Source organism: Paroedura picta, chromosome 4 (genome assembly GCF_049243985.1).
Source record: "Paroedura picta isolate Pp20150507F chromosome 4, Ppicta_v3.0, whole genome shotgun sequence".
In the NCBI taxonomy this organism is placed as follows: Eukaryota; Metazoa; Chordata; class Lepidosauria; order Squamata; family Gekkonidae; genus Paroedura; species Paroedura picta.
The window spans coordinates 96,956,832-96,968,896 of NC_135372.1; the positions used below are offsets into that span (position 1 = coordinate 96,956,832).

Here is a 12,065-nt window from a genome sequence, read left to right on the forward strand (position 1 = left end):
AAAGATACACCCAATTGAATGCAGAATTCCAGAGAAAAGCTAGAAGAGATAAGAATGCCTTCTTAAATGAACAGTGCAAACAAATAGAAGAAAACAATAGAATGGGGAGGACCAGAAATCTTTTCAAGAAAATTGGAGATATGACGAGAACGTTTCATGCAAAGATGAGTATGATAAGGGACCAACATGGTAGGGACCTCACAGAAGCAGAAGAGATTAAACAAAGGTGGCAAAATTATACAGAAGAACTATACAAGAGCGAGCTTAACATCCCTGATAACCACAATGGGGTAGTTACTGACCTGGAGCCAGACATCCTGCAATGTGAAGTCAAATGGGCCTTAGGAAGTCTGAGCAACAATAAAGCTAGTGGTGGTGACAGCATTCCAGTTGAACTATTCAGAATCTTAAAAGACGATGCACTAAAAGTGCTACACTCATTATGCCAGCAAATTTGGAAAACTGAACAATGGCCACAGGATTAGAAAAGGTCAGTTTACATTCCAATCCCAAAGAAGGGCAATGCCAAAGAATGTTCAAACTACCGCACCATTGCACTCATTTCTCATGCTAGCAAAGTTATGCTCAAAATTTTACAAGCCAGGCTCCAGCAATATGTGGACTGAGAACGTCCAGAAGTACAGGCAGGATTTCGAAGAGGCAGAGGATCTAGAGATCAAATTGGCAACAAGGTGAACTGCAAGGCGAACAAACCGGTCAGTCCTAGAGGAGATCAGCCCAGACTGCTCCTTAGAAGGCCAGATCCTGAAGATGAAACTCAAATACTTTGGCCACCTCATGAGAAGGAAGGACTCCCTGGAGAAGAACCTAATGCTGGGAGCGATTGAGGGCAAAAGAAGAAGGGGGCGACAGAGAATGAGGTGGCTGGATGGAATCACTGAAGCAGTCGGTGCAAACTTAAATGGACTCCGGGGAATGGTAGAGGACAGGAAGGCCTGGAGGATCATTGTCCATGGGGTCGCAATGGGTCGGACGCCACTTCGCACCTAACAACAACAACAACAAGGACCAGAGTGTTTGTGTGTGCATGTCCCCACACACTTACCTATGTTTATCCACATCTGTCATTAAGCTCCCAGATCTCATGAGATCCTAGTCAACTGCACAGCTATGCTATTGGGTTGGAAGAGCTGACGTTTGCTAACATTTTCTAGTGGTGAGGTAAATCAGTGTGTGATTTTCAGTTTGCCAAGATCTGAGTTCCAATGCAGTGATGACTGAATGGCAACCAAATCTATAGAATTGATTTTTTCCAGCTGCCTTTTGTACACATTATATTTCCACCCCAACCATATGTATATCCTATTTGCTTCAAAAGGGTGACAATAGTCAGTAGGGCCTGGGGGGAATTATGTCATCAGAAAGTCCTGAGGGACCCTGGGATTGGTCTGATGTAGTTATCTTCCCTATGGTCTTCAGCTCAACCTTTTGTTCAATCTATAACTTCTTTAAATTAGGGATTCTCTCTCCTTTAATATGGGTATCATAACTTGTGGAGGTAATTGGTGGAGGGTTACTAATAGGGGTGTTGCAGACTGCCTTGGGGATCCCTAAAAGGCTTGATAAACTCAGGTTTATGTCTGGTGTAGGATGTGTCACACATGGCAGCCTGCATGCAAGTGGTTAGGATCATACTAGGATAGGGTTGCCAACTGTGACTCCAGAAACTTCTAGAGGGCAGAGTTTGGGGGAGGAGAGTGAGCTCAGTGGGGATGAGATTGCATTGTATCTGCCCTCTAAAGCTGCCATTTCCTCCAGGAAAATTGAGTAGTCTGGAGAACAACTGTAATTCTGGGGAGATTTGAGGTACCACCTGGAAGATGGCAACCCAACCTAGTACCTGTGACAACTGTGTTTGAATCCAAACTCTGCCATAGCTCATCAGGTGATCTTGGGACCAGCATAGTATCTTAGCCTAGCCAACCTAACAGGGTTGTTGTTGGAAGGGTAATGTGGATGAGGGAATAAGCTGCTTTTGGTCTTCTTGAGGGGGGAAGCGAGAAATAAATAAAAATTCACTTTGAAGCTGCCTTCTTCAACAAAAATACTGTGTGGCAATGATAAACATGAAATAAACTTGTCTCAGTTTCTTCACTGAAAGTGTTTAATTGATCGCAGAATTTGCTTGGAGAAAAGAACTGAAAACTTTTCAGTTTATATCTTCATCAGTTCAGTATCAAGTATATCTATTAACAAACAATTAAAAAAAGCAGCAACTCATACAAAATAGGGGAAATTTTACATAAAAAGGGTGAATGTTTTGCTCAAGCAAATTCTGCAACCAATTAAATGCTTTCAGTGAAAAAACTGAGATCAGTTTATGCATTATTTGATGTTTATTATTGCTACTAACATTAATGGCCACATAGCATTTTTGTTGCTTTATGCATGCACGTTCCTTCCTTTGTTATATTATATTGAATCAGACCATCAGTCCATTCAAGTCAGCATGGTCTACTCAGATTGGCAGCAGTTCTCCAGGATTTCAGGTGGAGTTCTTTTACATCACCTACCACCTAGTACTTTCAACCGAAGATGCTGGGGATTGAACTTGGGACCTGCATGCAAAGCAGACATTCTTCCACTAAACCACAGCCCCTTTCAACCCAACATGAGCAACATTCACATGTGCTGTACACAAATAACAGCTGAGATGTTCAAAGGCACTTGTAGCAACATGTGTGAAAGCCTGTTAAGTGACTAATCCTGAATAGGGATGAAAATATCTCCCCCTGGGGGCACAAGCACTAGCACTGAAGGCTTTTAGGAAAAGGATCTCATTTTAGATTTCTTTTAAAATCTATCTGTGCAACTGATCTAATGCTGAAACATAAAGATACAAAACTTCCTCCATCCCATTCAAATGTTGGGTTTGGGGTGAGAATAAACAGGTGTGTTAAAGGCTACTCTGAAAGGCTAGCTTGTCTCCTGGTGGGGAAGCACTTCCTCCTGACCACAGAGCTTGTGGGAGCAGTGTGCCTATCCTGAGCAACTGCGTTCTGCACATGCTCAAAAGTGCCTCTCACAGCTTACAAGGCTGAACCCCCTTGCCAAGAGAAGTAAGTTTCACAAGTTGGGCCTGGGTCATTTGGAAACCCTGGCTTCTTTGGCCAGCAAGCTCTCCTAGACTTTGATATGCAACCCTGAACTTCTATTATCTGATGAGTTTCTCAACTCTTAACAGTTTATGTTCCTTCAAACAAAGAAGCAAATAAATGTTGTTTTACAAACCCAATTTGAATAATCAGGGCTTACAAATTATTGCCACTTTAGGAGCAAGAACAGCAATGGATGGATTTGGCTTTGGGGAAAACTTAGAACAATCACCCGAGGTTGAGAGCAGAGGTATGTATAACATGGCAAAGACTCTTGATAATTTGTAGAGAGCCCCCACCCTTCATTTCTACCTCTCTGCAATCCCACCCATCCCCCCCTCGCTCAGCCGAGGGAAGAGAGAAGCTCTTTGATCTGGAGTTTGCATTGATCCCAAGAGCACGTCTCTTGCCTTCAGACCAAGCACCAAAAGCAAAAAAAAAAAAAAAAGGGGGGGGGATTGCAGGTCATGGCATTTGCAAACTGGGTGTTTCCCCCCACCCTTTAATTCTCTTTTCTGAACACAATCCTCTTTCTCATGCCCCTCCCCTTTTTCCTCCCTAGCCGGGCAAGGGGGGGAGAGAGGGACTGCAAAGTGCTTGTTGGGTCTGGAGCTCGCACGGGAGTTTGCATTGATCCATTGATTGCACATGGTCTCTTGCCTGACCTCCTTGCTCCCAGGGAAGCTGTCTCCATGGCTACTGGCCCTACTCCCCCAGTGGCAGACTGTAAATTCCTGCAGGCAGAGCTGAGCAGAGCCGGAGAGGGTGGGAGGGAGTGAAGGAGCAGCCGAAGCCAAATAGAAAGAAAGAAAGGGAAAAAGGGCGTTGCTTTGATGGACCTTTCACAGGTCCCCAGCACTAGACCAAGGCACTCCCCCCTCCTCAATATATTGCTGTCTGACAAAACCGGAGCTGGCTGCGATTCTTTTGGGAAGAAGGATCAGCGGAAGCAGCTGAGGGGAGGGCGATCAAGTCCACCTAACGATACCGCGGGTCTCCTTTCCTATTTAGAAATACCAGGAAACCAAAACGGAATCTTGAGCCCTTTTGACCATCCTTTCCCCAGTACCCTTTCTCCGGCGCCGCTTTTAGACACCACCAGAAAATAGACTCTTGGTGTTGTTAAAGTTTGCATGCCTCGGTGTCTCGCTGTAAAGCATCAGAAAAGCTCTTCTGCACACATGCCGATTGCGATGGGGGCCCTGGAGATTACTGGATTGTGTATGCTTTTCTTTTTCCTCTACTCCGGCAACACCATGGCTAAAGCTAGTCAAGGTAAGGATCATTTCTCCCCCCCCCCCGTCTCTCTCCTCCCCCGCGACCATTCTCTTAGATTTTTAACCCCTTATGCAGTCTGTGAAATCAGCACGCACCAGCAAAAATAGCTCGCTCCTGAATGTAAATTTTGCTTTATATTCCTTTAAACGTGTAGTTATTGTGTTTGATAGGAATTCTTTTAGAATTACTGTTCTGGTATTGGAGGGGGTGTAGGGTGCATATGGGGAAAGTTTTCATCCTTGGTAAGAAGCATGCTAGCCATAGCCCCCACCTGGATGCCAGATCCTCCATTCTTTATGAGATCAATATTTTGGGAACAATTACTGTAAAAATGCTGACCTGCACACAATTATAGTTATTGAGTAGGAGTATGGTTAGTTCTTTAAGACATTGAAGGGGTGTTTGAGATACAGACATGAATATTCGTAGGGAGGACATGCATTTTACTGGCATCTACCTGCAAACAGCCTAAAATAAATCTTGCAATAAGAATAAGATTTTTAATAGATGCAAGGACATAACATGAAATCCTAAGAATACTTCTGAGTATTTGTTTAGGATTGGTCTCCCAAACTCTTTGTAACTTTGATTTGTTATAATAATAACATGTCAACTCTAGATGTGATGAAATAACATGCAGCAGAAATACAAGAGTGAGCAGGGGACTTTTTTAATAAGTCCATGTAGATGTATTAAATAATACAGCATTTAATCTGTGTGGATTGTAGCTTCCTTTTCCTTTCTCCTCTCAAGGAAGGAGTTTCAGAGTTCTTGTTCCCTAAAAAGTGTTTTTTTTTTTACAATTTAAAACAGGATTGAGAGAGGTCAGGCTAAAAAACTTCAAGGGGTTTTATATTTTTTGGCACAGTTTATAAAGAGGACCTAGCTTCATGTAAAGCTTTGTGATTTTAGCTTAGAAAGGAATGCTAAAGTTCCCCCCCTTCTCCAATTATCTTTGGTGTGTGCATTGCTTTCATATTCTTATCATAATATTTATTTATTAAGGCCTTTTGGGTTTGAATTCCATTGAAGCCCTGGCCAGAATTATGCTAAAATACCAAAGCAAAATTCCATCCTGTAGAGACTTGACGGATACCTTCAGGGAGAGAAGGGGAGGGAGTATGATGTAGATTTGGGCTAGATCCTTGCTTGATGAAAATTAGCTTGTGGAAACTTCTTTGTTATATTAGCTTATTGTAGAGGAGGACCAGAATGATATTTCAGTGGAAATCGTTTTCACTGGGAATCTTGCCTTTTTATTTATTCTGAAAAGGAAATTTTAACTAAAAATGCTTAATGGTGAATTATTTCACTCTAAAACATCTGGAAACTGCAGCCTATCAAACAAGACTTAATTCTGTTGCTTACAGTGTTTGCTGTTCTTACCAGGAGTGTTTCTTAATGGGAGTGGCAAGTGATAGCCCCCTGCCCCTAAAAAGTTTGAATTTAAGTTTATTCCTGTTCTTCTGGAAAGTATTGTGATTATGAATGAGACTAGTGTGCAGTGCACTCACAGAGAGATTTGCAAACATAAAGTTGACCATGAAATACATAGACATGGATGCCAAATTTTGAAAAATCCCCACTGGAGTAATCTGATTTTTAAATGAGAATGTCACCATGAGAATAGTGAACCCAATATTTAAAAACAATAAATGACAGACATTCAGTCTCTTGAGGATAACACATCCACTTAACTAGTATAGAATTTTGTACAGACTTGCTGGGTACCAGAATGAGTTCAGGGGGAGCATCAGAATGAATTTTAAGGGACACTACCCCATGTAAGCAGGTGGGGAGCCTTTTAAAGACCTCTGGCTGTCATCCAACTTGGAGGGATGGAGGGAACATATATGCTTCCTCATACTGCCTTCTGAATATTGGCAGCAGGCATTACTGAGCATGGAGACGCCAGCTGACAGGGTTGCAAGTGAGGCTGTAGGGAGTTAATTCATTGTAGCATTGGCCCTGTAGGGGGGGCTCAAGCAGAGATGCTGCCCTGATGGTCCCAAGAATCTGCTTCATGGAATCAGATATCCCAGTCAAAACAAGGAGATTTTCATGTGGAAGCAGGCTTCAGTTTAAGCTATCAGGTGCAGTCCATCTCCATTGCACTGGTTTCATATGACTGTGCATTCCCACCTAAACATCGGAATGCACATCTCCTTGAAATCAGAGCTTGCATAGATTTTATCTGCATGTAGGTGCTCATTTAGATATGCACCTGATTTAGCTGCATTTTCTGATCCAGCAAGAGACTTCGAAAACAGACTATGCACCTGTGAATCAAGTTCTCCTGACACCATCCAACATATCCTACTGGATTGTCCCTTGTTCACTGAACAGAGAAGGCATATCATACCTCTCATACCAAAACGGAGAAACCATTCAAGAGACCTGATTTGCCAATTTTTACTGAGTGATAAGGATGCCGACGTCACTTTTATTACGGCTGAATTTCTGTCCTCAGTTTTTAAATTTAAACTGTCTGACGTATCCTGACTAACTTTGTTTATCCTGCTTATCTGCTTTATGCCAAAAGAGATGCATGCGGTATGGGATATAATATTTTCTCCTCTTTGCTTTGAATCTCATCGTTTCATAGATCCATACTGTTTTAAATTAAAGATGGTTATATTTAAGTTAGGGTTAAAAAACAAACAAACAGGAATGGAACAAAAGGTCAGAGCAAAATGCACAGACAGTTACATTTTTTCACAGGTCTGCACTTGTTCTGAATAACAGCAGTACTCAGGAAGAGTAAATCACTATGTGCCACTTACGTTGCTCTGCAGCAGCAAGGTACATGGCTCCTGAAAATGTTTCTGGTGTATGTTTAGATGATAAGCATTTATAGAAAGCTGTGGCTGTAGCAATAGTCCACTTTGGTGGAGAAGCTGTGCCACTACTCATCAGTCCTTCTTTAACTTGACTCACCAAGAAAGTGAGCTGCTGAACAGGACTTCTTTTGTGTGTGAATTCCCCTCCAGGTGGAATACAGCATGCACCCACAGTATTGGGGAGCTTGCACATGCAACCCTGCTCTTTCCCAACATAACTTGTGGGATTTCCAGGACTTTCACTTTTAAATGAACCAGCTTCAGTCATAGACCCTACTCAGTCAGGCTTCCGGCCTGGCCATGTGGTTGGTCACCCTGATGAACGCCCTCAACTGTCAGCTGGATCGAGGCAGGTCAGGCCTGCTAATACTACTTGTTCTCATGGTAGCATTTGGCACAGTGGATCACGAGCTGCTAGCTCACTGCCTTGCCAACTCCAGGATACCAGGGACAGCCCTTAAATGGCTCATCTCTTTTCTTCAGGGTCGCAAACAGAGGGTCACAATAAGAGAGAACCAATCCCATTGCTGGCAACTCCACTGTGGAGTGCTACAAGGAGCAGTTCGCTCCCCAGTCCTATTTTATATCTTTATGCAACCTCTAGCCCAACTGATAAGGAGGTTTGGACTGGGATGTCATCAATATGCCAATGACACCCAGCTCTTCTTCATGGTGGACAGCCATCCTGACTCAGACTCATTAGCCAGATGTCTGGAGGCAGTGACAGGCTGGCTCAAGCAAAGCCATCTGAAGCTTAATCCTGCAAAAATGAAGGTGATGTGGTTTGGTAGGAAAGGGCCAAGTGAGGAAGCATGACTGCCCAACCTGGATTAGGTACAACTGTCAGTTACATGCTCGGGCAGGAACCTCTGTGTGATCTTTGACTCCTCCCTCTCCGTGAAGGAGGAACAGATCGTGAAAGTAGCCCAGTTGGCATTATTCTACCTATGCCAAGCCAAGCTACTCGTGCCCTACCTGGCCCCAGAACAGCTAGCCGCAGTTATCCAGGCATCAGTCACTCTAGATTGGATTTCTGCAACTTGCTCTATGCAGGTCTGCCCTCATCCCTGACCCAGAAACTGCAGCTGGTGCAGAATGCAGCAGCCAGGGTTCTTACGGGGACACCTTGGAGGGCCCATATCCAGCCTTGTGTTCCAATAGCTGCAGTGGCTACAAGTTGACTACTGGATCAGGCTTAAGGTTCTGGCAATTACCTTCAAGGCCATATGCAATCTCGGCCCTGAGTATCTGAGAAACCGCCTCTCCACCTATGCCCCCCCAAAGAGCTTTATGCTCCTCTACCACCAACAACTGGTGATCCCTGATCCCAGGGAAGCTCATCTATCAACAACCAGAGCCAGGGCTTTCTCAGTCTTGGCCCCCACCTGGTGGAACAGGCTCCCAGAGGACATCAGGGCCCTGCAGAGCTAAAACAATTCCCCAGGGCCTGCAAAAAGGAGCTCTTCCACCAGGCATTTGGCCAAGACGAATGAACAAGTTGCTACCACCAACCAGAAGTCCCATAATGTGCATTAACAGAAAACACAACCACGGTGGAGACAGGCCGAACTGTTGTTATTCAATACTGTTATCACACTGTTTGTTTGTTGTTATTAAGTACTGTTATTATATAACACTTTCATACAAGTTCACTGTTAAATAAGTTTTATATTGAATGTTCATTGTATTGTACCACATATGAGAGTTGTAATGGAAACTGCCCTGAGCCAAAAGAGAGGGCAATATATAAATATAATAAATAAACAAATAAATGTCAGCAAAATGAAAACAACTTTCCTGCTACTTAAAAGGGAAAGAGTGCCAGCTGTAGGTAGAACCTCTGTGAATACTCTTCCAGCAGCCAATCTGGTGCTGGATGGAGCTTAGCATTGCTTTCAGAATAGTGATGCTGAGCTCTGGTATTTCTTCCACCTTTTACAGGGGTTTAATTAAAAAAAAAACTCAAACACTACTCAGCTGGCTGTGGCACAGCTGTTGGAGAAGAGGGGGCTTCTGGGCCAAAGGAGGTCCCAGTGTGATTCTTGTCTGATTGGTGCTGTTGCAGTGAGGAAAAAGGAGGTGTGGAGAAGGGCTGTGAGCAGTGCAAGAAACTGGGTGTGTGGATGCTGTCCCTTGGCAGCTCTGTTCTGCTTGCTGCTGCTTTCACAATTGGGGGCTGTTTTTCCTGGCCCTATTTGGAACCAGCCCAGTTTTCATCCTTCTATCTCACAAACGCCCATTGCAAGAATGATGGAAGTGGCTTTACATGTTACTGTGAAAACGTCCTCGTCAGAGGTTTGCCTATGTTTTAATAAACAATTCTTACATTTGCATGGCTTGCTGACTTATTCAGAATGTTGCATATTCCTTGCTGACATGAATCATGTTGTAAGTTTGAAAGACAAAAATGGGTTTATTTCAATCATTCTTTTTGTCTCTGTCAAGATCAGGGAGGATATTCAAGAATGCCTGTGTTTCTGCTGAGAGTTAAATCAGTGTTGGAATGGTAGGCAGTATTATTAAAGTAAATCCAAATACTTTGATTATATGTGTGTGTATAAGATTGCCAGCAAAGAACTGAGATGACAGCACGTGCTGTTTTATTTTTATAAACATGGAGGCTAAATGCTCAAAATGAATTTCTGTGTTCACAGTTCTATAAAGGTTTGGAAACTAAGCCATGATTATATCACTGTAACAGTGGATGAGCCCAAAAATCTAAGTTATGTTTGTTGCAGACTTCATGTGTATACATAGCCAGGTCATATAGGTTGTAATTCTCAAATCAAATCTCACTGGAACTGTTCCAGAATAACTGGATTAATCATTTGATCTCTAGGCCTGAAGCCTAATTTTAAAGAGACTGTAATTGTTCTACAGAGCTTAAGATGCTTTGAGAACATGCAGAAGGGAAACAATATGAAGCTCATTATTATTTAATCATTGAAAACTACCAGAAAAGGGATTTTTGCCTGTGCTTGGATTTTGGAAGCCATCAGCAAACTCCTGTGTGTGATCTGGAAATGAAACTTCCTTAGCCACTTGGTGATATTGCTGTCAACACGATCTGTTCACCAGGTTTTGGTAGTCTACTGATTGGTTTCAGGCATTTGGGAATGTCTTTTGTAAAATAGACTGGTTGATATAATTCAACCAGTCTATTGGAGGTGGTGGTGGTATATCACAACGGGTAGATTCTACCATGAGTTATGGTAGACCATCTGAAGCTTCTGTCTCTTGGGCTGCAGCGCTCAGCTTTTAGGATGAGTATAAGCCACCCTTTTTCTCTTCTTTTCCCGAAAGTTCCCATCCTGTGAGGCTGGCCCCCATTGTTCTGCCAACCAGTCTTGTTGACAGCACTGTAGGTGCTCCTGTCTAACAAAGTTATAAATAAGAATGTTGACACAAATTATGGTTGTTTAAATATTGGAGATCAGGAATAATCATGTGTTTCAGCCTCAGTATGTTTTAACTGTAAAATGGGAGCATTAATTAGCTGCCCATGATAGGATCTTTGTTTAGCAGTATTAGGGTTTGTTGCTGGTATTCCTGACATGTGAAATATATGCTTGAGTAGGCTGATATTGCCATGTTTGGTTTGTTTTTGTTTGTTTCCCACTACTCCCTGGCTCGTGGCGGGTTACAAATAAAAAGCCCCACAATAAAATTCCCAATTAAAACCCATCCTTACAGTCTGCCCAGTGACAAAATAATGTAAAACTCCAAGCCCTCCCCCTCCCCACAGCTCAACGAGCCCCCCAACCAGCCCATCATGATGGGCTGTTAATTAGAAGATAGGCTGTTAATAAGAAGTCTGGCTATTCTGTGAATCAGCCCTCTGATATTCTGTGCACTGGCATCAACCAAATGGCTGGTGGAAGAGCAGGCCCTGTGGAACTGAGTAAGCTCTGACAGGGCTTGCAGCTTTTCCACCAGGTCGGGGCCAGGACTGACAAGGCTCCAACCGTGGTCAAGGTCCTCCACACCTCCCTTGAGCCGGGAACCATCAAAAAATGTACACCATCAAACCATGCATGGCTTTGAAGATCAGTATCAGAACCTTGAACTTGAACCAGAACACAACTGGTAACCAGTGCAGCTGCCTCAGCACAGACTGGATATGGGCCCTCCAAGATGTTCTTGTGAGGACACTAGCAGCCGCATTCTGCACCAACTGCAATATCTGGGTCAAGGATAAGGTAAGGCCCACGTAGAGTGAGTTACCGAAGTATTATAATACTAGATTTAAAGCCCATTTTAATTGAAAATAAAATGGGCACTAGATGCCATAGAACCCGGCCCCGACTCCCAAAAGCTTCTGCGTAGGCCTGGACTGGATCCGTGGGGCCGCAGAAGCCTTTATTCTCTTCCCCCCAGTGGATGACAGAAGGCTGAAGCAGGGCCGGGGCTGGATTGGGGGGAAGCGGCCTACCTGACTCCGGCGGCGTCGGGTCCTCATGGGCCGGGAGCTGCGGGGATGCTGGTTGTGGGTGGGCCTGAGCCGGGCGGCCACATGGCGTGTCACGGGAGTGGCAGCCAAGGCGGCGGGCCCCGGTGGCGAGGAGAAGGCGGCGGGCCCCGGCGGCGACAGCGAGTGAGCGGAAGCCTTCGGCCGGGCGGCGGAGCATCGTCGTGGGGAGAAGGCAGAGTTGGGCGGGTGTTCCGTCGGGCCCCGGCAGGACGGCGACTGATGGGAAGGCTTCTCCCGGCCGGTGGAGCGGGTTTGCCACGTCCGCGCGGCAGCGAGGCCGCTCCACTGGCCGGGAGAAGGCGGCGGTCCCCGACGGAGATGGCGAGTTAGCGGCAGCCTTCTCCCGGCTGCTGGAGCGGC

The 12,065-nt window shown here is 44.5% G+C and overlaps 1 protein-coding gene across 6 annotated transcripts in view; it reads left to right on the forward strand.

The window, feature by feature from the left end:
* Positions 1 to 3,749: 3,749 nt before the first annotated feature.
* The window catches only part of SCUBE3 (signal peptide, CUB domain and EGF like domain containing 3), a 146,073-nt gene continuing 137,757 nt past the window's right edge, over positions 3,750 to 12,065 (forward strand). For 3 of the 6 annotated variants that reach the window (XM_077334457.1, XM_077334461.1, XM_077334460.1), the window contains exon 1: positions 3,751 to 4,391. In XM_077334457.1, the coding sequence (XP_077190572.1) occupies positions 4,250 to 4,391 (142 nt within the window). In that variant the 5' untranslated portion in view covers positions 3,751 to 4,249. Of the gene's footprint in view, positions 4,392 to 12,065 lie in introns of all 6 variants that reach the window. The other 3 variants (XM_077334458.1, XM_077334462.1, XM_077334459.1) reach the window with 2 other exon arrangements.